The sequence below is a fragment of the Equus quagga genome, chromosome 20 (genome assembly GCF_021613505.1).
Source record: "Equus quagga isolate Etosha38 chromosome 20, UCLA_HA_Equagga_1.0, whole genome shotgun sequence".
NCBI lineage: Eukaryota > Metazoa > Chordata > Mammalia > Perissodactyla > Equidae > Equus > Equus quagga.
The window spans coordinates 21,679,305-21,703,630 of NC_060286.1; the positions used below are offsets into that span (position 1 = coordinate 21,679,305).

Here is a 24,326-nt window from a genome sequence, read left to right on the forward strand (position 1 = left end):
ATATCAGGGCTGGCATCTCTGCGATTTTCTTGGACTTTTCCTCATAGTTGCAAGATAGCTGCTGCAGCTCCAGGTATCACATTCACTTTCAAGGCAGGAAGAGAAGGGTAAGAAGAGTGGCTCCATCTGTAAACGTCCCTGTTTATCAAGAAAATAAAAACCTTCTGAGATCCCTTAGCAGACCACTTATGTCTCATAAGCCAGAACTGTGTCATATGGCCATACCTACTGCAAGGCAGGCAGGGAAAGTCTTTAGTTTTTCCTGTGTCTGGGGAAGAGGAGGATTGGGGATAGTGTTGGGTTAGGCTTCAGCATTGTCTGCCACAGGAGACTTGCAGAAAACGGACGTGAGAAAACTAATGATTTCCCAATGGAAAAACTTAGTGTCCAGTAAAAATTCATTCATTCAATCATTCATGCATACATACATACATACATACATACAATACACCCATTGCTCAGGTGTAGAAAGTGAGGCAGAGAGTTTAGAGTCACATGAGGAGCCTGAAATAAGCCTGATGAGAGAGAAAAATAGCTTTTAATGCCAACTCTGTCTCAGGTATGAGGGGTTCCACACATTTTCCCCTCGGTCCCAATTTTAGTTTGGGCTCTTCATTGTGTCTGAAGGCACTGAGGAGGGTGGGGAAGCCGTTCTCTGGTCCCCAAGCCGAGGGGCCACTGAAGGAGGGGCCGGGGGCCTAGCTGGTGGAGGCGGGCAGCCCGCCTTTCTCTCTTGGCCTGCCTCCTGCCTCCTTACTGTCACTGCCCAGCTTCCTCTCGGGCCTTCTCTCTTGTTCCTGGGAGGAGCATCTGCTGATGTCTGGCTCACCGTGCCTCTCTGTGGTCCTCACCCCAGCTCCCAGCCCCCCGGGCCCTTCTGACCTGTCCTTTCCTATTCCAGGTCCCTCGAATCTACTGGGATCTGTCCACCAAGCGGGTCCTTCTGATGGAGTTTGTGGATGGTGGGCAAGTCAATGACAGAGACTACATGGAGAGGAACAAGATCGATGTCAATGAGGTGAGGTCGGGAGTGCATGGCTGCCTGTGAGGGACACGGACTTATTGGGGCTGCCCGGCCAGGGAGATGTGTCCAGATGAGGTCTCGCCACCTTGAAATGGGGCCTGTTGTCTGAAGAATTATAAAGTCTCTGACCACAAAGCATCCTTCCAGGTCATCCAGTGCAGCCTCTGCCCTGCTTCCTGAAGCTGGGGGTGGAAGCACGCAGTGATGCAGGCATGGGCGAGGCCCTCCCTGCGGCTCCTGCCTGGACATGCAATTTCCATCTGTCTTCTGTACCATGGGAGCCCCACAGAGCTGAGTGGCCGCAGAAGACAATGGTGCAAAATCCACAGAACGTAATCCTTCTGCCCAGTGGGGCCTGGATACAACTTCCTTCCTCTCCCGGCTCCTCCCCACATCTCAAGGGATCAGGCCAAAAGGGGACAGCAGTCGCCAACTGTATCTGCTTCACAGACCTAGGAAAAAAGGGGAGGCTTCTGTCTCCCACCTCCCACCCCACTGGTGTCAGGGAGAATGGGCCAGTGGTTAGGGGCTGTACCCCATTTTCTTCTTCTTGGTCGCCACAGGTCCCCCAGGTAAGAGTGGAGTTGTACTTTTGCAACAACATTCATCATTTTTATAGTCCCTACTCTGTACTGAGTGTGGGGATTTAGAGGGGAGCCAGACCCAATTCCCGTCTTTGGGGAGTTCACAGCCAAGCGTTGGAGTTAGACACACAACTACATCCTTGTAACCATCTCTTAGGCAGCAGGTGGTATGAGCCAGACCCCAGGGAGCCACAAGGAAGAAGCGTTCACCTCTGCCACAGGTGGCTTCCCAAGCAGGATGAGGAGGAATTTGCCAGGGGTGTGTGTGTGTGTGTGTGTTGGGTAGAGGATTTGGGGGGTGGAGATGGCGCTGCAAGGAAAGGGAAAGGAGTAGTGAGGTTTGGCAGGGCTAGGGGCAAATTTCTAGGTCAGTGTGGAAAACTAGGGTGGGAGCCAGATGGTGAAGGCCTTGGGTGTGACCCTGGAGGACAGGGAGTCACTGAAGGGTGATGAGGAGTACAGTGACGTGATCCACCACTCTGGCTGGGTGGGAAGAAGGAATGGAAGGGACCAGACCCAATGGAGGTCAATGCTCTTTCCTATGCCTCCCAGACAACACATGAAGATGAGTATGTGGTCCCAGTGGTGGGATGGCCCAGAGGAGAAAGCCGTACCTTGGCTCAGCAGATGAGCCAGGTGGAAGGCAGGAGAGTGTGCAGATCAGGAGCCCAGGCCTCTGGGTGCCTGTGTGGCCTTTGTTAGTGGGGACAATGGTAGCACCTACTTCCGAGAGGGTTGTAAGGACCACACGAGTTAGTGTTCAAACAGTGCTTAGCACAGTGCCTGGGGATGCTTAGCTCTCCAAAATGGTAGCCAAATGATTATTGCTGTTGTTTTCATTATTATCATCATCGTTGGGCCCTGTCCTTTCCTCCTTTACCTCCTCTTACCGTTAAGGTTAACCGACTGCCCAACTCCCCGTGCCAGGCCATTTCTGCGATATAAACTCAGGAGAGAGGTCTTATCGTCTCCATTTTGCAGATGAAGAATGAGAGACTCAGAGAGGGAAGGTAACTTCTGTAAGGTCCCATGTCTTAATGGTACTCCCAGTGAGTTTTCATATGGCTGTAGTGTGTAGTCACCAGCCAGGTAAAGAAATCATTTCTAGCACTCTTGCAGCTTCCTCACACCCCCTCCCAGTCGATACCCCACCCCCACCAGAGCTACTGCTATTCTGACTTCTGTCACCATAGATCACTTTGGCTTATTATGGAACTTCATATAAATGGAATCATACTGTAGAATCTTTTGGGTCTGACATCTTTGTCATCAGTTGGCTGTGGGTCTTTTCTGGAAGGTCTGTTTTCTTCCACTGGTCTATCCTTGCAGTAATGCCACACTGTCTTAATTACTTAAGCCCTTAATCCCGGTCCCTGGCTTCTAGGGTTTGCATGACCGGAAGCTCTTTGGTATTCTGAGATGATGTCATTAAATACTTCCACAGGAGCCTGAGGCTGGGCCGTGGGCGGTGGGCCGTGTGCTCTCCTGTGCTGTCACCAACCATGGGTGATGTTGGGAGTAGATCACCCACTAGGCCACTAAGGGTGGGCCCTCCTTTACAGAAATTAATCTATTATGCCTCTTACCAACCAGCACCAAAGCCACAGGCCTCGTGGAAGACTAGTGGTGAGTGTGTGTGCACGTGCACGTGTGTGCCTGTGTGGAGTATGAAAGACACCACATTGCTGAACGTTCCTAACAGACTTCTGAGGTTCTAAAGTCTCCCGAGGACTGTGGGCCTCAGTGGCCCGTCCCTGGAGCGGCTCTCCCTCCTCAGGACAGCCTGAATCTGAGTGTTCCCTGGGGAGGGAACTACAAGAGACAGACGGAAGTGACAAGGAGCTAAGATCTCACCCCAAATCCCGGGGGCAGGGTGGTTAGTGGCATCTTGGCTGCAACAAGCTGGCGACCCAGCTGGAAGGTGGGGCTCAGCAGGAAGTGGCTCTAGCAGGAATCACTCCTGAGGTGGGTGGGGATGGCTCCAGACCCCTCCAACCACTTGTTGAGTCATCCCCACTCCACTTTGAAGAGGGCCCCTCACCCTGTAGCATCCCAGCCCAGCTGGGCCTAGCATGTGAGGACTTGAAGACCAGTTTAAGTGGCCAATTCCCAACAGACTTGGGTAGGGAAATACCAGGGTAAAAGGCAAGAGCCCTGGGTTCAAGCTCAAGCTCTGCCAATGACTTGCTGTGTGACCTTGGACTAATCACTCCCCCTCTCTGGGCCTCAGTTTTCTTATTGAAGGCATTGGACTGGCTGGACTCTAAGGGTCTGCCCTGCTTGGATATTTTACAGAACCGTGATTCTCAGCTTGCAGGGAGCTAAGACTTGAACCATCTATTTCAGAATCACTGGAGGAGCTTATTTAACAATGCAAATTCCTGGCCCCCAACCCAAATTTACTAATCAGAATCTAGGGTGGGAAGGGTTGCTGGGTGGCGGGGGAGGGGGAGGCGGTTTGCAAGAATCTGCATTTTAACAAACTCTCCAGGTGGTTCAGACATTCATGAAAGGTCAGGAACCACCTGCCACAAGGCTGCACGGCCTGGGCACCTCTGCTGTTGCGCACATCCAGGCACGAGGCAGCCCTGCCCAGGTGCCTCAGGGAGCCAGCAGCCTGCAGGGGCCCTCGTTTGTTTGCCTCTGATCTCAGAAGCAGCATATTACCGAGGGCCTGACCCGGTGATCATATTTGCCAGTCACTTTAAGAGCTGGCGACAGTGACTGTCACTGATTTCATTAAAAGTAAAGGTCGCGTGGGAGCACACCTCCCCGAGCTGGATGGAGCCTCCTGAAGCCACAGGACAATTATTGATTGCAGAACCTTATCGGAGGTTAATTGGATTTCAGTGAGTGTGTGTTTAAGACCCTGCCTGGGCTGAGGCCCAATTGAATTTGTGTGAAATTAGCCGAGAGAAAAGTGACAAAGCTGGGAGTTTGGGGTTGGTGGTGACGGGGACTGGAGGCCTGGTGGGCAGACATCGGCTGTCTGTGAAGAATGGGGGTGGGTGCAGGGATGGGGGGCTTGCAAGGGACACCAGCCTGTCCATCCCAGAGGCCTGGGAGCCCCTGAGGAAAGAGGGCTGGGGTCTCCCAGGGGTCATCATGAGGACTTTGGTTCAGTCCTCTGTCCTTGAGATGGCCCTCCTGGTATGTGTTGTGGCCTTCAGAGCCTTTTTACCTCCCCAGAGAGTAAATCTCGTCTCTTGTCAGGGTCAGGAGGGCATCTGGGGGTTCAGCTCTTGCTTTGAAAGTCTTTCCTTTGCTCCTCCTTTTTCAAGACCCCGACTCCTGTTTTCCGAGGTGCTGGAGCCCTCAGAGGCTGAGCCTCTTTGGGCTCAGAGGTCAAGGTCCCCCACTGCCGGCTTAGGGTTCCCTATTGTCTAGCCTGTTAAGTCATTTCTCAGTGGCTCTATGCCTGGACACCCCCCCCCCCCCCCCCCCCCGCCATGGAATCTTGCTAATCTCTTTTTGTCACTGTGGCTGTCGTGGGCCCTTCTCCTCCCTTGTTGGGGTGGGGTCTTTGTCTTTTTGTTTCTATTAGAATGATTTTAGTGGGGGTGCGGAGGGAGTGGAATCAACACCTGGGTTCAGTTGGCCACATTCGGCAAGAACCACTTGCCATGCTTCTTTCCATTCGTTTTAAAATCCATTCCGTGTGGCTGTAGGAGCCATGGAAGGGTCTCAAAAGCATCTTTCAGCAGATGTCTGTCGGGCACCCACGATGTACTGCGCTGCATGCAAAGCGCTACAAGAGAGGTGTGCACAGATGTGGGAAGTGGGGCTGGGGGAGGCTTCCCCGAGGCTGGCACTGTGCCGGGCGGGGCAGAGGGCTTCAGAGCTGGGACCTCTGGGGTTGTGTATGGCTCTGCCATATATTGGCCAAGTGCCTTGGGTATGTTACTTAAACTCAGAGTCTGAGTTTCCTCATCTGTACAGGAAATAACAACACTTCGCAGGGTCATGGTGCAGACTTTGCAGGCTGTGAAGTTCTGTAAAAAAAAAGTCATTTATAATTCACGAGGTGATTATTCACAGAGGCATGTCTTCCTCTACAGATCTCTGAGAATCTTCTTTGCTCCCCTCCTGTCCACCTACCTCTGTTGTCCGTGAATGTCTAGACTGGAGGGCAAGCAGTGGTCATCGGCTGAGCATATGGGGACTCCCCTTCGGCCTCTCTAAAAGCCATGCTGCAGTTAGGCCAAGTTTCCTGTGTCCCCCGACACCACCTTGGGTTGAATAGGATGTTTACTTTCTGCTCTGCATCCTCTCCCACTTACTGGGGCTCTCTGGCTTGGTGGGAGAAGGCGCTCAGAAGACCAGGGAAGAGAAGCTGGAGAGCCATACAGACGCTAGCTAGTGAAGTCACTAGAAAGAAAACCTCCTTTTACCGTCCACCCTCCATGGCTTCTCAGGCCGAGTCTTGAGAAGCTCGCGATGTTAGAGAGGTCCCATCACAGGATGGGTTCCTGGATATTTGTTTCCCCAACAGCTAGGGTGTCAGGAGTGGGGAACAGTGTTGCTCTAGGATCAGCCTTCCTGCGTTCTGCTGCTGGCTGTGCTACTTACAAGCCATGCTACCTTGGCTTTGTCACCTTTGGAAGCCCAACTTCCTATTGTAAAGTGGGGTAGTAGCCCTAGGATTGTTTGATGGTTGAAACATGAAGTGTTTGGCACAGTGCCCACGGTATAATCTCAACACAGTACATGCTCAACGTTGGAATTCCAACCCTTGGCCCTCTCTGTGGTGCTAGCAGCAAAATATTTGTCAGAAGAAGGGGAAACATGTAGGGAAGAAACCCTTTCCCCATTTTTTATATTGACCCAGGTAAGATGGAAGGATGTGGAAATATTTCTTTGGAGTCAGTTCTTGCCTGAGGCAAGGGATGTCAGATGTCAACAGCTCTCCCTCCCTTTGCTATGTCTTCCAATGGCCATGGCCCTAGGACCCCATCCCTCTGGTAGCCATGACCCTCTGAGTCTGTCTGGCCAGGAGACCTGCGGAGTCCTGTTGGCCTTGTGGATGCCCCATGCCCTGGCTCTCAGGTGATGTCCCAGTTCAAGCCTAACCTAGAGAAGCTTTCTCCAAGCTGCCCAGAAGCTCCAAAATTAGAGTAACTCCCCCAGTTTCCTGTAATTAACCCAGCACCTCTTCTTTCTTCCTCGCCACCTCTCCTGGCACCATGTGTGGCTGAAGAGGTTCTCTGTGTCTTCGTGTTCAGGGATTTCATCTCAGCGTTTCTGGTCCAAGATTGACCCACTCACCCCGTGAATAGATTTGGCCCTTTGCTGGGCAGTGTAAGTAATCTCAGGTTTATATATCCCAGGGGTGGGGTGGGGTGGAGGGTAAATGCTCTGGGCAGTGGTCTGGTCTAGTCTTTCTGCGTCTTGTTCTGCCTCAAGAAGCCTGGGCAGAAAGTGGGGGAAGACCAAAGAGAGTTTGAATTATTAACCTATTTATACTTAATATTGGGCTACTTATGTGATTGCTAACATCCTGCAACACCCACCCTCTGTTTTCTTTCAGAGCTCTTGGCCTTGCTTCCATGACAGCCCCCAAGAACATAAGTAGACTTTCCCTTGGGGGTGGGAATAAGTTAATCCATGCAATTATAGAATAATTAAAGTACTTTCAGCCAATTCAAGATTTGAGAAAAATACAAAAATAACTCCTTGATTTCAATATTACTTACTAAGTTAATTCTTTACTTAGCCTTTTTATAGATTCCTGTTTCTTCCCCCCTCCCTACGGTTAGAGAATAAAGGCATTGCATAATTATTGAAATCACTTACATGAGTGGCGCATTCTTTTTATATGGCGGGAGTAAAGGACTCATCACTGACTTTTTTCCTGAAAAGAGCTATACTATGGCTTTAGTTCACAGAGAGTTTTTGGTTAGACAGACAGTCCTCGGTTTCCCACTGACTTTTCTCCACATGGCATGCCTTCTTGGATGCCATGGGGACCTTCAGAGAGTTTTGCTGCAGGCCCTGCCTCCAGCGGGGAGCTTCCCTGTGAGTGGAGAGGCAGGATGGCCTGGCGATGAGAGGTTGTCCCCTGGACCCAGGCCACCTGGGTTCGGAGCTGGTGTCCCCAACTGCTGGCCAGGTGACCAAGCTTCTTCCCCTTCTTGTGTCTCGCGTCCTTCACCTGTCTACTGCAGAGGATGGCTGGGAGTCCATGTAAAGTGCAGGAATGGTGCCTGGCACAGAGTGTTAACTGTTACCTTTCTAAAAGGGTGGTGCTCCTTTGTCTTTATGTGGATGCCACCATTGACAGGGCAAGGGACAGCCTGAGAGGAACTCAACTCATTTTTCCAAAGAAGTCATACAAATGGCCAACAGGTACATGAAAAGGTGTTCAGCATCACTAAACATCAGGGAAATGCAAATGAAACGCACAATGAGAGATTACCTACCCGACACCTGGCAGACTGGCTATCATCAGGAAGACAAGAGATAACCGTGCTGGTGAGGATGTGGAGAAAAGGAGCCCTTGTGCACTGTGGGTGGGAATGTAAACTGGTACAGCCACTATGGAAAATAGCATGGAGGTTCCTCGACAAATTAAAAATAGAACTACCATATGATCCAGCAATTCCCCTTCTGGGTATATATCTGAAGGAAATAAAATCATTTCTCTGGAAGAGGTATCTGCCTTCATGTTCATTGCAGCGTTATTTACAATTGTTTGTTCTTAATCACAGGACATAGCTAAAGTAATATGGAACGGGAGGGAGAGAGGGTTGTGGGCCCAATGATGCCTTTAGGTTTCTCCTGGGACCCTTGCTGCATCTTTAAGTAGGAGGGGCTGGCCTCTTTTCTCTGGGCAGATTGGTTCCCAGGACTATTTAGTGCAACTCTGGTAGATGTTAAGAAAAATTACCCAAAATTCCGCAATAAGGCCAAGAATACGCAGTGTGTCCTTTCAAAGTCATTTTTGAGTATTGTTCAACCAGCCCACCCGAGGATTTTTAATATCTAGGGGAATGTACTTTTGTTTGACTTTGCTATTGACAATTAATTAAGGGCTCAGACTGAAGTCATATGTCAGCCTGTAGATCTTATCCAGTAGAGATGCAAATAATTTCTATGCAGTAGGAAAGATAACCCCAAAGGTTATGATTTCCTTATTGCCCTGTAGCACAATAACCAGTTTTGTATCTAATCCAGGAATCTTGGGTCTCTTGTTCCTGTTTAAATGCCCATAAATACCCCGTCCTTTAAAATTCTCTTTGAACCAGCTCTACCATCTCCCTTGCTCCTTTATTGATGAGTTAAACAATCTTTGACGCGTGTTCATTCCATTTCTGTATGAGAGTAGTGTTTTTAACTTTTAGAAAATTACACTTTGACGGTGATAATGGGTATATTTTTTTTCCAAGTGTAAAATAATAAGTTACCACATTACAAAAACCCTCACATTTGTGTGTCTTATGGTGTAGGTATAAAGTGCTTTCCCATATGCATTTTGATCACATTTTGACCTTGAGTCTTGAGGTTGCTCTGTGAGGAAGTAGAGCAGATGGGGTTAGTCCCACTTAACAACTAAGGGAGCTTGGACCCAGACTGAGAAGGGAGGTAACTTGGCCCCCAGGCCACCCACTCCCTAAGTGGCGGTACCAGGAAGCTCCAGTGGGAAGCCAGTGGCATAGGCTGGTTCCCCCTTCTGTCTCTGCCTTGCACAGCTGCCTATCCTGGTTAAATCTGGTTAAAACGAGCATCAGGAAGAGCCCCCACATGGGAAGACACCCAGGGAGGGGCGGCCAGCTGTGGTGCTGAAATGGGGGGCCACTCTGGTGGCTCCGTTCATGGGTATCTGAGCTGCAGTTGGCAGTGCCACCATGTCCTTCCCCCTCCTCTGGCAGCAGCAGTTCACTCCTCGTGGGCATCGGCTCCCCCATCCCGAGTCCCCAGACCCCTGGGGGCCATCTTTCAATGTAGTAATAGGGAGCCCAGAACGATTAGCAATATTTCAGAAGGCGTAAGGGAGATCATACATCTCCCTATGACAGCTTTGCCCAGACTAAATGAAATGTCATTTCTCCGCTTTTGGCTGGAATTCCATCAGCTCAGTCTGGCTGCACAGCTTATCTTGGGCCGATCAGGAGCCCTGATTGGACCTTTTATGCGTCCTTGACAAATAAAAATGAATTATTACTTAATAAATGCAATTGGTTTGGCAGATACCGCCTTTCAGAGCGTGGCTCCTTGGAGCTCCAAAGAGCCTGACAAAAGGGGTTCTCAGTGGCCCAGCATGGGGACCTGGCCCACCCAGGACCAGCTCTGGCTGGGGCCCCTCTCTGAGGAAACAGAGAATGGTGGCTCTGGGACACTTGACGTCTCAGCCTGAGTCTGAAAACTTGACCCAGGGCAAAGTCTTGCTCCGAATGCTGACATTCATCTTCCCCCCGGGGAAAACCCAGTCAGGATCTGAGAGCTGGTGTCATGGCAGGGCACAGTGTGACATCGGAGAAGTCTCAGGACTTTAGATGCCTCTTTAACCCTGGTTTCATCTCTTAAAAAGGTACAATGAAACCTACTCTGCCGCCCTCGCAGGAACATTAAGTGGAATCAGTAAGAACAGGGGCACCTATGAGAGGCCACTAGGCTCCAAGCCCTGTGATATTCTCATTTACCTGCAGTGGCCCTTGAGAGTGGCACTATGACGATTTCCTTTTTGCTGAAACTGTGGGTATAAGCAACTTGTTTAAGGTCACCAGGTTCACTTGAGAAGTGCCGCAGTCGGTGTGAGCCAGTGTAACATCATAGTTACTAGAAGGCGGAGGGGCAGGGGGGCTTGTCACACCTAGTTTGAATCCTGTCTCTACCTCTTTATTGTCATGTAGCTCCAGGTAAGTTAAATATTGACAGGTTTCAGTCCCTCCTCTGCAAAATGGGGATCATAATTATACCAACTTTTAGGGCTGTTAATAAGGATGTCAGTTATTGTTGCTAACATAGGGTTATTCTTGATGATGCATTTTGGGGCCAATTATAATCAATTGGGATTCAGAGGAGATTAATGGGGCTAGGATGAGCGTCAGAGGTAGGAACCATGACATCTCAGAAGAACGCGGAGAGACAAGGTCTCATGTTGAAGGCAGAGTCCTTTGTTCACACGTTTGGCCTGTTACAGGCGAGTGAATGCATAATAGAGCCATTTTATGGTATGTAAATTACACCTCAATAAAGCTGTTTAATAAAATAGAGCCAATCCCTGCCATCTTGGGAGCCTATGATTGCGGGCTAGATGGCCATTAATCAAATAATGACACAGATAGAGTACTAGGGCCATGAAAGGAAAGTACCGTGTACTATGAGAGTTTATGGCAGGAGAACCTCATCTGGTCTTGGAGGTCAGGGAAGTCTTCCCCAGGGAGGTGATGCTGAACTGGGGTGGGAAGGAAGAGAGGAGTGAGTGAACCAGGTGAAGGGGAGAGGGGAGGAATGCTCTTAGCAGAGGGAATATCATGTGCAAAGGCCCTGGGGTAGGAAGGCACAGGGATCATTGGAGGAGAGAGAGCAGATTTGGCTGGAATGTCATTGTGGTACAAGATGAGACCAGGGAGGGAGGCTGGGCCTGGTCGTGCAGGACTTTGTAGGCCAAGGAAAGGAGTTGAATCTTTATCCTAATACCCCACCCTGTGTTCCCCACCCCAGCTCCTCTCCTCTGGCTGGGATATGTTTGTTAGTGACCATGGGATGCAGCTGAGGCTAAGAAGAATGCCAAGGGCAGTGTGTATCCCGGGGTGTCATCTTTCTGGGTTGAACATCTCTTTGTCCTGTGGAAACCCATCAGCAGACCATCTGTGGGCCCAGGTCTGGCTCTTTTCAGCAGCTGTTCCCTAGCTGGGAAGCGGCTTTTAGCTCTAATAAAAAGGGAGTAGAGATAAGAAGACCGCCTCGGCAGAGAGAGCAGCAGTGACAGGATGATTTAAACGGCCTCTCCAGTGTCATTTCTTCTGGGCAGACATCATAAATCAGATTAACATTGGGCTCTGGCGGGGAGGGGAGGAGGGAAAGGGGTCTGCAGGGCAAGGGGAGAAGGGCTTGTGACTCCCGTTTGCCTGGGACTGGCCTGGAGCTGGGGGGAGGGGAGGGGAGCAGCCCCAGAGGGCGGTGGGCTCACCTGTTCCTAGTGCTCAGTCCCCTAGTCTTCCTCTTTGGGGAAGGGGCACGTGGAGCGACTGCTCCCTGCCTCCCCGTCCCAGCTCTCCATTCGGCTTTGGGGGAAAAATGAAGAGGGTCTCGTAAGAGACTAGAGGAGAGAAAAGTGGGGCAAGAGTGGAGGGGCGGGTGTGCGAGGTGGGAGTTACAGCCATTGGAAAAACCAGAAGCAGAGGGTCTTCTACCTTGCTATGCATTAACAGCATGTGGGAACTTTAAAGAAAAATACTGATGCCTGGGTACCACCCCCAACATTTCTGAGCTCCAGGTGATCCTAATGCGCGCCTAAAGTTAAGAACTGGGTTGGAGCTTAGCTTCTACCTTAAACTCAAGAACGCAGACTCTCTAGCCATCACTTCCACCACGACTGCTCAGGCCCCCTTGGTCCCTCTGGCCTTCCTTTTGAGAGTGACCAGGTTGAAGGGCCTGAGTAGAAGTCTCTGAGACGGGTATTAATGCGACACAACTCCCACCCGCCTCCCTTCTCTTTCAGATCTCGCGCAACCTGGGCAAGATGTACAGCGAGATGATCTTTGTCAATGGCTTTGTGCACTGCGACCCCCACCCGGGCAACGTGCTGGTGCGGAAGCGCCCGGGCACGGGAGAGGCAGAGATTATCCTGTTGGACCACGGGCTCTACCAGGTAGGAGAGGCCTTTCCCACCCAGCCAGCCCCAGGGCCTGCTCTTTTCTGGGCTCAGAGCCCGCTGAGCTCCTCTATCGACTACAGAAACGGGAGGCAGATAGACAAGGTGGTCGGAGAGGGCCCTGCCATACCCTTGGAGATGGCATTCCGTGCAAGTCACAGTCCTAGAGTCCAGCCTCAGCTTCCTCCCCAGTAAAATGGGTTGATGATGCCTCCTTTACAGGCGCTGTGAGGAGGGCATGGGAATGTGCCTGGATGTGTGAAAATGCTTTACAGCTATAAAAAGCCCTGCTTCCCAGGGAAGCCCAGGCTAGCCCAGATCCCGGGAAGGGAGCCGCCTGGAGGTGAGCTGGCACTTCAGGGGAAGGGGAAACTCAGCCCCGGTGAGGATGTCAAATGTAGCGGCAAAGGGAGCCGGGAACTGAGAGGGGCTGGATGGCCCCACACTCTGTCCTCTGGAACTTGGGGTGCAGAGCTTGTTCCGGTGAGCCACGAGTTCCTGCCTGGAAGTTGGGAAGTTCACTGCCAATCCTGGTACCCGGGGCCTGGCTTGATTCCATGAGGCAGACGGTCCCAGGGAGTTTTCCTGGATGGTCTCCTGCTCCTCCCCTCAGGGCCCTGATCCCATACCCTACAATCTTGGCCTCTTTTGAAAGGCTCAGGGATTGTTAGTGGAAGGTCGGCTAGCTACTGTCACACACAGCCCCCAAGCGAACCATGGCCCGGACACAACAGACGTCTAATTGCTTGCTCACAGACCAGTGCTGGGTGTGTGGAGGAGTCTGAAGGCAGGGGCTGACCGAGGCCCTGCCTCCCAGCCTCCCTGGGGCTGGTCCCACCATCTGCCAGGAGCAGGGGTGAGGGTTCGGAGAGCATGCATGGGAAAGTTTCCATGGGCCGGGCCTGAAAGTGGAGCTTCTGCCACATTCCATCAGTCCAAGCTGAGGCAGGGCCACATCTAACTAGGAGGGAGGCGGGAATGTGGTTTTGGTGGGTGGTTGGCAGTCTCTGCCACTCAGGACCAAGGCAGGCCAAATAGTAAATTTGAACTTGGACCTTCGGGGGGCTGCACTTTGGGGGAGAAGCAGGCATTGTTCAGGAGCTGCCATCTTCATCCTCCCCCCTTCACAGTGGCCACACCAGCCAGGGACTAGGTCTCTCCTGGGGTGAGGAGGCTCAGGTCCTGCCACGGCTGCCCCCACTGTAGGTGCTCACGGAAGAGTTCCGCCTGGACTACTGCCACCTCTGGCAGTCGCTGATCTGGACGGACATGAAGAGGGTGAAGAAATACAGCCAGCGCCTGGGAGCCGGCGATCTCTACCCCTTGTTCGCCTGCATGCTGACCGCCCGGTCGTGGGACGCCGTCAACAGGGGCATCGGCCAAGCTCCAGTGACTGCCACTGAGGTAATGGTCCCCTCCTGGCCCTACCCTCTCCTGAATTTAAGGGGTAGGGTCGGAGATGGCCTTTGGACCCCTTCCAACCCAGAGTCTAAGGTTCTAGACTGGTGGGCTGTGGAGATGTGTGGTGGGCGGAATTGGAGTTATACTGGATGAGAAACAGCGAGAAACAGTGTCCCTGGATGGAAGGAGGGAAAGGGAACCTTATCCCACTGTATCCCTCCTGGCCTTATCAACCTGGGGTATAAAAAGGTCATGTTAACCATATAATCCAGACTTCTGTGGTTTTTGCTCCAACCTGCTCCCATAAGATTTCAGGCTTCCTCCAAGTTCGCACCCAGTACTTCTGGGAGTCCCCGGGGACTGTCTCATAAATAAGTCTGGCACCACTTCCGCCGTCTCCTGGTGGGCATTGTCTCCCCCCTTGTGGTCCCTCTAGGGCACCCTGCTTGGGGGAGAGCTTCAATTCCTCATGTCGTCCTCAAGCAGTGCTGCTTGTCCCGTTGTCCTGTGGGGTTTTTAGTGAAATAGCTTTTTTGGTCTTTCTTTGTGGCTCATTTTTCCACTGGATCCAGACAAGAGTCCCATGGAGGCTGAGCTGAGACTGGTCCTAGCGGCACCTCCTCCTTGTACTCATCCTAACCTCTGCCCCCACAACAGGGATTTATGGGGTATCTCATTCTTCCTGGCTCCGCGTGAGCTCCCTCCCGGGCTTCTCAATCCCTCGTGGACTTGACTTCTGTCTTCCCAGTCTGTCAGGTTGCAAGACCCATGCAGACTTACCTGTATCCACGTGGGGACGGGCTCGGGCTCAGCCGAGGTCCCTGCTCACCACAAGGGACGTGGTCCTGCTTGTGCAGTCAGAAAGCCCTGGGTTCTAGTTCCAGCACCTGGTCTTCCTGGTGGCATGACCTTGGATAGTTCTTGTCACCTCTTTGAGCTTCGGGGTCCTCCCCTGTAGGCTGCCTTATGATAGGGGGCTTGAGGAATGACTGGATCCAGAATCTCAAATGATGTCACCAAAGGGACCACCTCTCGCCATCTCTTGGCTCTGCTTTCCTCCAAGTTGATGTCATTCCCCAGCAAGGTTGGGGGCAAAGATGACCAGCAGTTGCTCCAGGCTTACAGTTTAAAGCCTGTCGTCTCAGAAGAAGAGTGACAATCTCCTTCCTTTATTGAATGGAGGTGATAATTTCGGCTTTATTGATAATGCATGTGAAGTGCCTCCCTATCGTTCCTGAAGTTTGTTCATTGAGCATACATTTGTTTTTGCTGGACCCTGGGCTAGGTGCTGAAGATCCAATGATGAACAGACAGACAGGCCTTCCATGTAATTTGCACTGTGGTTGAGGGAGACAGACAGTAAGCAAGTGAACAAGCAGGTAGATGGAATAATTGCAGGTTGTAGGTACCAGGAGGAAACAAGCAGGGTGCCGTGGTGGTGAGTAATGGGGGGTGCTGTAGATTAGATGCTCTGAGAGCATCTCGCTGAGGAGTTGACATTTAAGCTGAGGCCCGAAGGACAAGAAAGGCACCAGACACAGGAAGAGCTTGGAGAAAGCATTCCAGGCAGAGGGTACACGATGTGCTAAGGCCAGGGACAGAAAGAGTTTAGTACAGTCTGGAATGTGGAGAGGTGGATGGTGGAATGAGAAGAATTTGGAGTGCTGGGCAGGGAAAGCATCCTTCATAAGTCATGGGAAGAAGTTCCGATTAATTCTCAGTACAAAGCGAAGGCTTTCAGTGGGAGAAGGACGTGCTCAGCCTTGCTGTTTTAAGTATCTCTCTGGAATGGGGCAAGATGAGCAGGAGGGCAATTAGGAGGCTGGGGCAGGACTCCGGGTGGAGAGATGATGGAGGCTCAGACTATGCTCGTGGCAATGGAGCTGCAGAGAAGCAGATGGAGCTGAGGCGGATTTTGGATATGAGATTGAGAGGCCTTTCGGTTGGCTTGGGTGTGCAGAGGAGTCAAAGTTCCATCATAGCTTTTGGGGGTGAGTTATAGGGTGGGCGTGGTGCCACTTCCTGACATAGGGAAGATTGTGGGAAGGACATATTTTGGGTGGGGGTCGTCAGTAGTTCTCTTGAGCATTCAGGTAGAGGTGTCAGGGCAGTTAAGCCTGGAACTCAAAGTAAGAGATCCAGGCTCGAGATATCAATTTGGGGATCCTCAGCGTATAGATGGTAGTAAAGCCACAAGATGGAGAAGATCACGTGGCACACAATAGGGACTGAGTAAATGCTATTCGTTTTTATTGTTAGGATTTTGTATTTGCATTCTTATTCATTCATAAAGACTCAGCATAAATCCTACTGTATTAGTTTGCTTGGGTTGCCATGTAGAATACCATCGAGTGGGTGGCTTAAACAGCGGAAACCTATTTTCTCACAGTTCTAGGGGCTGGAAGTCCAAGATCACGGTATCAGCAGGGTTGGTTTCTGGTGAAGCCTCTCTTCCTGCTTGCAGACGGCCGCCTTCTCCCCGTGTCCTCACGCGGCCTTTCCTCTGTGTGTGCATACTCCTGGCGTCTCTTCCTCTTCTTCTAAGGACGTCAGTCCTGTTGGATTAGCACCCCCTACCCCATGAATGCACTTATCTTTCATTACCTCTTTAACGACCCTGTCTCCAAATACTGTCACACTGGGGTTAGGACTTCAATACAGGGATTTGTAGGGGACACAATTCAGTCCATAAATGAGTCCGGGAAGCGTCTCCTCATCGCCTTTGCCAAAAGTGATCCCTTAATACTTGCATCACTCATGTGCGGGCCCCTCACTCTCCCTTGCACGGTAGTTATTTGTATGCTTATGTGAGCTCTCTAACTAGTTGCTGAGTTCCTGGAGGGCATCAGTCCTGTCTTGTCCATCTTTTTATAATGTCCCTGCAGCCCTGGGACCAGATCCACTAGAGAGAGGCATTTGTGTAGGTTCTGGGGACATGGACCCCATTTCCTCACTTTGTACAAAAACCCAGACAGAGAATGAACTTAGCCACTCCAGGCCATCCTCCAAGCTGTGAGGCCTCAGTTTTTCTGAGTCCTAGTCTTATTAAAAATTAGGGGAACCTCCAACATTGTATCAGAGGGGATGTTTTCCCAACTAAGTGGGGCTTAAACAATTAGGGATTTGTTCTCTCTGTTACAAGACACCTGGAGGTGGGTGTGTCCAGGTTGGTTAATTGAGCAGCTCGAGATCTCAGGGCTCTGGGCTGACCCCTCCGTGATTCTCTTGGCGTTCCTCTCGTGAGTTCAAGATGACTGTGGCAGCTCCAAGCCGTACATCTTTATTCCGTGCTGTCCTGAGGTGGGAATAAGGGGCTGTTTCTTCTCATGTATCGTTTCTTAAGAGCAAGAAAACTTTTCCCAGAAGTCCTCCAACAGACTCCGCCTAATGTCCTGTTGGCCAGAATCGTGTCACATGTCTATGCTGAAACTGATCGCTCGGCGGAGTTGTTGAACTCAGAGCCGACGTTGGCTGAGATCATCGGGACTCCCCCATGGGGCTCGGGAGAGGCTCCGGCTCCCTGGAGAGCACAGCCCCAAGGGCTCAAGTGAACCAACATGGGGTCCATTTAACAAAGGAGACTGGGGGGATGGCTGTTGGGTAGCCACCCAGTGGGGTATACTGCAGACACCTGCCATCAGGAGACGTCCAAGCTTGAAGGCGGTGCCGCTCTCACAGATGCCCCTGTGAGGCAGCCTGGCTGGGCACAGGTGCTTTATATTTGGGCTGAGAGGGGCTGTCAACAGGCCAGTCCTGACCTTGCTAGAGGGGGGTCCCTGTGGTGAGCAGGGCCTTGATCTGGCCTTTACCCTCGGGCAGGGTGACCTGCAGCTGTGGCGGGAGGCAGCAGAGAGCCAGACAGCCTCTTGGTGTCTGGCTCCGTGTTGAGATGTTCCAGTCTGATAGCTCCTGCCTGAGGGACTTTCAAGTTGCACAGCGACGCAGTTATCAGCCGTGCACAGGTGTGCCTGACAGGGCTGAGAGGAGGTGGCTGGTGGGGAAGCCTTTGGCAGCACCGCTGGGCCCCTCACTGTGACTTCAGTTGGCGGCTTGCACCTCCCCATACTTTATTTCTGATGACCCTCCCTGTACCACTAGGTGGTGGGCACAGAGGGCATTAGCCTTCCTGTTTTTAGGTGAGGACACTGGGTCGGAAAAGATGGAAGGACTTACCCAGGGTCACACCATCCACTGTGAGGTGAGAGGCAGTATACTCTGGTGGTGAGGGCGCAGGCTTGGGAGCTGGACTGCCTGCGTTTGAACCCTGACTCACCACTTAGTAGCTGTGCCCCTTGGGCAGGTTATTTAACTTCTCAGTGCCTCAGTTTCCCCCTCTCATATAGGGGTAGTACACTCACCTGATAGGGTTGTTGTGAAGATTAAATGAGTTAATCCGTGCAAACATTGTACTCCGTGAATGCTCGGTATGTGTGGGCTATTGTTGTTGTTGTCATCATCATTGTCTCTCTGGAGACTGAGAAGGAATTGGAGCCTCAGTGTCATACTCAGGACTCTGGCTAGGGGCACTTATCTGCCCAGAGCCATGCAGAGCTCAGGGATGGGGAAGGGTGGGAAGGCAGACCCCAAACTTACACACCAGGATGGCGCGAAGGCTAGCCCTGGATCCCGCTCCAGGGTATGAGGACCTTGGGCACTGGGTGGGCTGAGACAGTGATGGGCGGTGGTTGTGTGGGCAGCAGGGGCTCTGGGTGGGTCTGGTGGGGCAGGGGCTCGGGCAGGGTCTGGGGCAGGACTCTGAGCTGGGTTGGGGTCAGGAGCTCAGACCTATGAACTGCACCAGCCTGGGCTTGGCTGAGGGGGTGGGGGACAAGACAGCCAGTAACAGCTTCCAGGGCTCTTTCCAGGCCTGGTCTGAAATTGGCGGTCTGGGAAGAAGCCTTGGAGAGTAAGGCCAGGGTGGACCCGTGGGCTGAGAGGCTGGTTACTTCCAGCCTCATCCAATGGGTGATGGGGAGGTAGACTTCCTGCCTCAGTCACTCCTGGCTTGGGGGCTTGGGCAATGGGTACTGGTGACTGTGGCTGTGGGGAGCCAGGGATGGCAGAGGCGGCAGAAATGCGGCCCAGCCCCTGTCGATGTTCTCCTGTACTGTGTCCTGTGATTGGCCAGAAGTTGGGGTGAGACATCCCATCTAGGTTTTTCAGGCTACAAAGCCCCCTGTGCTAAGCTGCCCTTTGGCGAGGGCTCCTAGTGGTGCCGAGGCAGCCCTCCTGAAGCTCCCTCCTGGAGCTTCCTTGCATCCCCTCAGGGCACAGGCTGCCTGGACACCTGCCACCCTGGGCCTCACTTGCCACACCCACCATCCATTTCTGTCTCCCTGTTGCTGCTTCAGGACTCAGAGATCCGCAACAATGCGGCCAACTACCTGCCCCAGATCAGCCAGCTCCTCAGTCACGTGCCACGCCAGATGCTGCTCATCTTCAAGACCAACGACCTGCTGCGCGGCATTGAGGCCGCTCTGGGCACCCGTGCCAGCGCCAGCTCCTTCCTCAACATGTCACGTTGCTGCATCAGAGCGCTGGCCGCGTGAGTGTGGGCTCCAGCTTCTCCTCTCCTTCTGGCTCCCTGGCCTGTCCCAGAGGTCCCACTTACCTCCACTTCCTCCCGCAGTCCCCAGGGCCCTGCCTGAGCTTCCCAATCTCCCCATCTCCCTACAGGGAGTTAGTGAACTGAGTGATGCTTTTGGATGCTCCAGAGAGCCACCTGTACTTGTTAAAATAATGGATTCTAGGATCCCACCCTACCTGTCAAGCTTTACCCTTAGTAAAGTTTGAAATGTTTTCTGAGAGTTTCAGTCCCATCCGAGTGTCCCCTGGGCTTGAATTCAGGATGCCCTGATGCACATCCCACCTCTAACAGGTCCTGGGACCCGTCTCCCCAGGATTGGCCAGGCAGCAAGGCCAGTATCCTTTTCCCTGTCAGTGTGACTGTGACTCCAGGAAAGTGTCACCAGCAGGCTTTCTCGGGATCTCAGATCTTTTTGGATGCCTCATCACCCTTGGGGTGTTGATGAGGAAGGGAATGGTGCTTCCTCAGGAAGGTAGTGGCAGAGGAATAAGGGTTCTAGGCCTTTCCACCTGAGGGTGGTGAATACATGGGAAGGCCCATGCTGTGGCTGCATGCTCTCACCCAAGAGGGGAGGCCTGGACTGTGGTCAACTCCGAGCCCATCCATCCTAGGCGAGGAATGGGTCATTCTGGGAAACTGGTGAAGGAGAGTGGACCACATATATCATGTACCCACTATCAAGTATGGAATTAGATTACAGCAAAATAGACGGTATGAGGAAAGGGCGGAACGTGATTTATTCTTCCTCTGAGGGTTCGGGAAGCAAAGTCCTGAATAGGTTATCACCGTAACACCAATCTCATAGTGGCCTTTTGTTGGTGCAGAAGGGCTTGAGCTGGGCTGAGTCTCAGGACCAGCCTCCCAGGACCACCTGACCAAGTTTCCAGGTGACTCTTACCCATAGAAAGTTTGAGAAAGCTTTTATATTTGAGTCTGGGGGCTTCTGGATTGGCATATATTCACTATACTTTTGGAAGAAGAGAAACATTGGATTGTTCTACTCAGTGGATCCACTAGGCCCTTGATACCCTGTGAAACTACAGCATTTGCTTACCTGGCTTATCTGGAAAACGCCTTTGGTACAGTTGCGTTCCGCTGGTCCCTGATTGGACGGTGGTATGATCACGTAACCAGGAGTCGTCCACTGGGACAGGGAGCTGGCGAGTTGGCAAAGCACCATCTTCCATTTTTCTAAAGGATACTGAGTGTTTCTTGCCTCTTTTTCTCTTGTTGTCTTCTTCCTCCTGTAGGCACAAGAAGAGGAATACCTGTTCGTTCTTCAGAAGGACCCAGATCTCTTTCAGCGAGACCCTCAGCTTATGGCAGATCAACCTTCATGAACTCGTTCTGCGTGTGAAGGGGCTCAGGCTGGCCAGCTGGGTCTTGGCCCTGCTTTGCTGGCTGTTGCCTGCTCCACACTGAGTGGACTTACTGCCCTCTTCCCCTTTACAGTGTGACCCTATGGTGGGCAAGAGGTCTTCCTCACTCCTCTCTTTCGTCATGTCTCAGTTGCGCCGTTTCTGCCACATGGTGGCCTGGAGCCCCACGGTCACTGTCCGTGGCCCCGTATATTCCACCTCTGGAATTCCTCTCCCCCACTGTAGCCCTTGTCTCTGGGCCCACATGCTGTACCATGCAATAGGTTTCTCTGCTTATCCAGGGAGAAGGAACCTCTGTCTACTCTCCCACTCCTGGTATGTGCCATTGGGTTGGATGCCCCCCACTTCCGTTAACCGTTCCTATTGTCAGGAGGGACCATGATTCCCACTGAGAGCATATTTAACTTGTAGGAAGTTTGACTTTGTTGGAGGGGTGCATGGTCTCTGAGCTCGCTAGAGAACAGGTTCCCTCTCCTTGCCCTTCACTCCCCGTAGGGATCACCCCTTCGCAAGGTGCTTGGCACTTGAGGCAGGCTCTGTTGAGTTGTGGTGACCCCTTTGGTGTTTTGTGTGCTGAGTTTCAATAAAACCCCTTCAGGTTGCAGGGCAGGGCTTGGTCAGTGGGATTTTTATTCTAGGTTGTGAGTGAATCCTCTGTGGCCATTAGGTAAGAGTTGACCTGGACGCCACATGCCATTGTGGTCTGCTTGGCTTCTTGCCCCTGTATCCTTCAGCCTTCCACTGTGGGGCCACTTCCTGCTCCTTGTAGGTTCTGTCCCTTTCCGGGACTGAGCACTTGGTCGGAAGAGTTGAGGAGACCGAGGCCAGGAACTCAGAGGCTCAGCTGAAACCATGGACTTTGGTTCCCGTGGGTTCTCACCTCATTCTCTGTGACCTGGGCACCCGTCTTGTTCTACTAATTGCTTCCTGACTTGACCCTTTGGTTCGTCATTCAAAGCCCCCAGTCCTGAAGACTACAGTGTAAACCCGTCACTGTGACTCAGTCACTCTGAAACCTGCTTGTCCCCTGCCTGGACTCTGTTCTCCCACCTTATTGCCTGCGGCCAGCCTGCCCCTTGCCCAGCTCAATCATCTGCTTCTGTTCCTGGGAGCCCCAGACTCCTGCTCTAACTCCTGATCTGTGGTCTCAGGTCCCCAAGACCTCAGATTTGGCTGGTCCTCGCTCCCACTGAGCACCCATGCTCACAGACAGTAATTGTATTTGAGTCTCTCTGACCTTACTTCACCCCATTCGTGGGACACAAAAACCTCGAATTTGAGTCTCATTTTCTGTTCTCTTTATTCATGATACAACAAGCAGATTTTCCGCTGACCAGAGATGATTGCAATCCCTTTATTTCCTGAAAGAATTAATTGTTCTTAGTGACCAGTTGGATGCACCCAGGGACCTGAGAGAATAATTTGCAAGATCTGTTGTTAATCACGGGGATGCATGCTGCATATTATATTTTATGGTGTCTTTTATAGGCACTGAAGTAAATATAAATGTCCTTTTTGTTCAAGGTAATTGTTACTTGCTTTTCGCTTTTGGTTTAATGGTTGGCTTCCTGCTGGCCTGGGATCTAAAACATCAGCATGTTGCCAGTGGGCCCAGCACCCAGAACAGATATCCAGGGAGAACAGAGAGGCTGGGAGAGTTTGGTACAGGGCAGTTTGAAAATAGGAAGAGAGTAGGCTGATGATTATTGAGTGCCTTCCACGTGGAAGAGAACACACTACGCTCTTTGTAAGTAAGGTATATCATTGAATTGTCCCATTAGCTCTATGAGGGGGAGGGTCATTAGCCTTACCTTACAGAGATGGGACCCAAGGCTCAGAGGGGTTTAGCAATTTGCCTGAAGTCACACAGCTGCTAAGTAGTGGTCCACGCTTTGTTTTTTATTCCATAGTGCTGTAGATATAGATTATACTTGCTCTTTGGGCTGTCATATGTGCCTTAATTTGGGTCCCAAACATCCTGATTTCAGAGGAAATTGGATTTTCACTGGAGGTGGAGGAGTGGATGGGTAAAGGAGACAAAAAGTCCTGGAAAATTCAGACAGTCCAGCATTTTCTCCGGGGCCCAAGACAGGATGGACCTGGACCACTATGATCTGTAATGCAGTTCTGACACTGACCACCCAGAGTTAGTGCAGACTCCACAGGCTTAAGGGCATCGTTCCCCGTAAGACTGCCCTCACTTCAGACACAAGCTGCAGGTTTGGGGGTCCCAAGAACACTTGCAATTCTGAGAAACTGACTACAAATTCAGAGGTTCCCCTAACCCCTTCAGGTTCAATAATTTGTGAGAATGACTCACAGAACCCAGGAAATCACTATATTTGTGATTACAGTTTTATTATAAAGGATACAAATAAGGACCAGCCAAATGAAGAGACACATAAGGTGAGGTCCAGGAGGGTCTTGGATGCAGAGCTTCCATGTCCTCTCCCACAGAATCAGGACACAGCACCCTCTCGGCGTATCAGTGTGTTCACTGAGCTTCAGTGTTCAGAGTTTTTATCAGGGTTTCATGACAGAGACACTGTTGAGTGAACCATTGACCACATGCTTGAACTCAATCTCCAGCCCCTCGCCTCTCCCCAGAGAGATGGGGCTGCTATCACCTCCATCCTGAGTCACCTAGTGTAAACTCAGGTGTGATCCAAGGGGCATACCATAGATATCAGAGATGCTCCTATCACTGAGAAAGTCCAAAGAATTAGAGGTTCTTTCCCAGGAACCAGGCACCAAGACAAATTATTATGTAACAGTCACTCTTGTGTCTTCTCATCCTGTGCACTCGGCCTGATCTGCATCTTTATCCACTGACCCCTGGCCTGTGCCTTCTGCTCAGCCTGGGTGGAGCTATCTCTGGAGCCTAGAGCCATAGCAGGAGGTTCTCTCCTGGTGTCTATTCTGTGCTTCAGAGATAGCTCGCATGAGCTTCCATGTGGGACCTTCGCCCTGCTCCCTTCTTTGTCCTGGGGAACTTGCCGTGAACTCATTTGGGTGTGGTGCTTCCCAATAAAATCCTGCAACTTTTGCTCCTGCAGTGACAATGTGTCAGGAAGGCACCACCAGCTTACTTTGAAGAGTGTTTTCTCTTTTAACACAGGATACTTAGTCATTTCAGGGGTTGGCTTCTTTGATTTGGGGAACGTGGCTATTTTTCCTCCCTTCATCTTCCTCTTCTCAGGTGGAGGAGAGAGGAATTCTAACTCTACATTCCATTTGGTCGGGAGACTCTCAGATATATGCCCAGCTCATGGTAGGAGCAAATGTCCTGGCTTATAGTCAAAACTCAATAAACAAGCAAATATTTAGAATCTCAGAATACTTTGTTATTTTCAGGGATGTTGACATCTGTGTATTTAAAAAGCTGCACATGCCGCTCAGCCTCCGTGAGGGATGCTGCCTTGTTTGATGGTCAGGTTAATTTCTGCACAGCTCTGAGCCCACTCCCAGGCTCAGAGATGTCACTTTCAGCATCACAGGCTGCCCAGTGCTCTCCTGCCGCAGCTGCAGGGCTCTG

General features: G+C 51.6%; 1 protein-coding gene across 2 annotated transcripts in view; it reads left to right on the forward strand.

The window, feature by feature from the left end:
* The window catches only part of ADCK1 (aarF domain containing kinase 1), a 111,983-nt gene extending 87,863 nt beyond the window's left edge, over window positions 1-24,120 (forward strand). For both annotated transcript variants that reach the window (XM_046647699.1, XM_046647700.1), the window contains 5 exons: window positions 902-1,018; window positions 12,272-12,421; window positions 13,631-13,828; window positions 19,177-19,370; window positions 20,663-24,120. In XM_046647699.1, coding sequence (XP_046503655.1) covers window positions 902-1,018; window positions 12,272-12,421; window positions 13,631-13,828; window positions 19,177-19,370; window positions 20,663-20,834 — 831 coding nt within the window. In that variant the 3' untranslated portion in view covers window positions 20,835-24,120. The remainder of the gene's footprint in view (window positions 1-901; window positions 1,019-12,271; window positions 12,422-13,630; window positions 13,829-19,176; window positions 19,371-20,662) is intronic.
* Window positions 24,121-24,326: the final 206 nt, after the last annotated feature.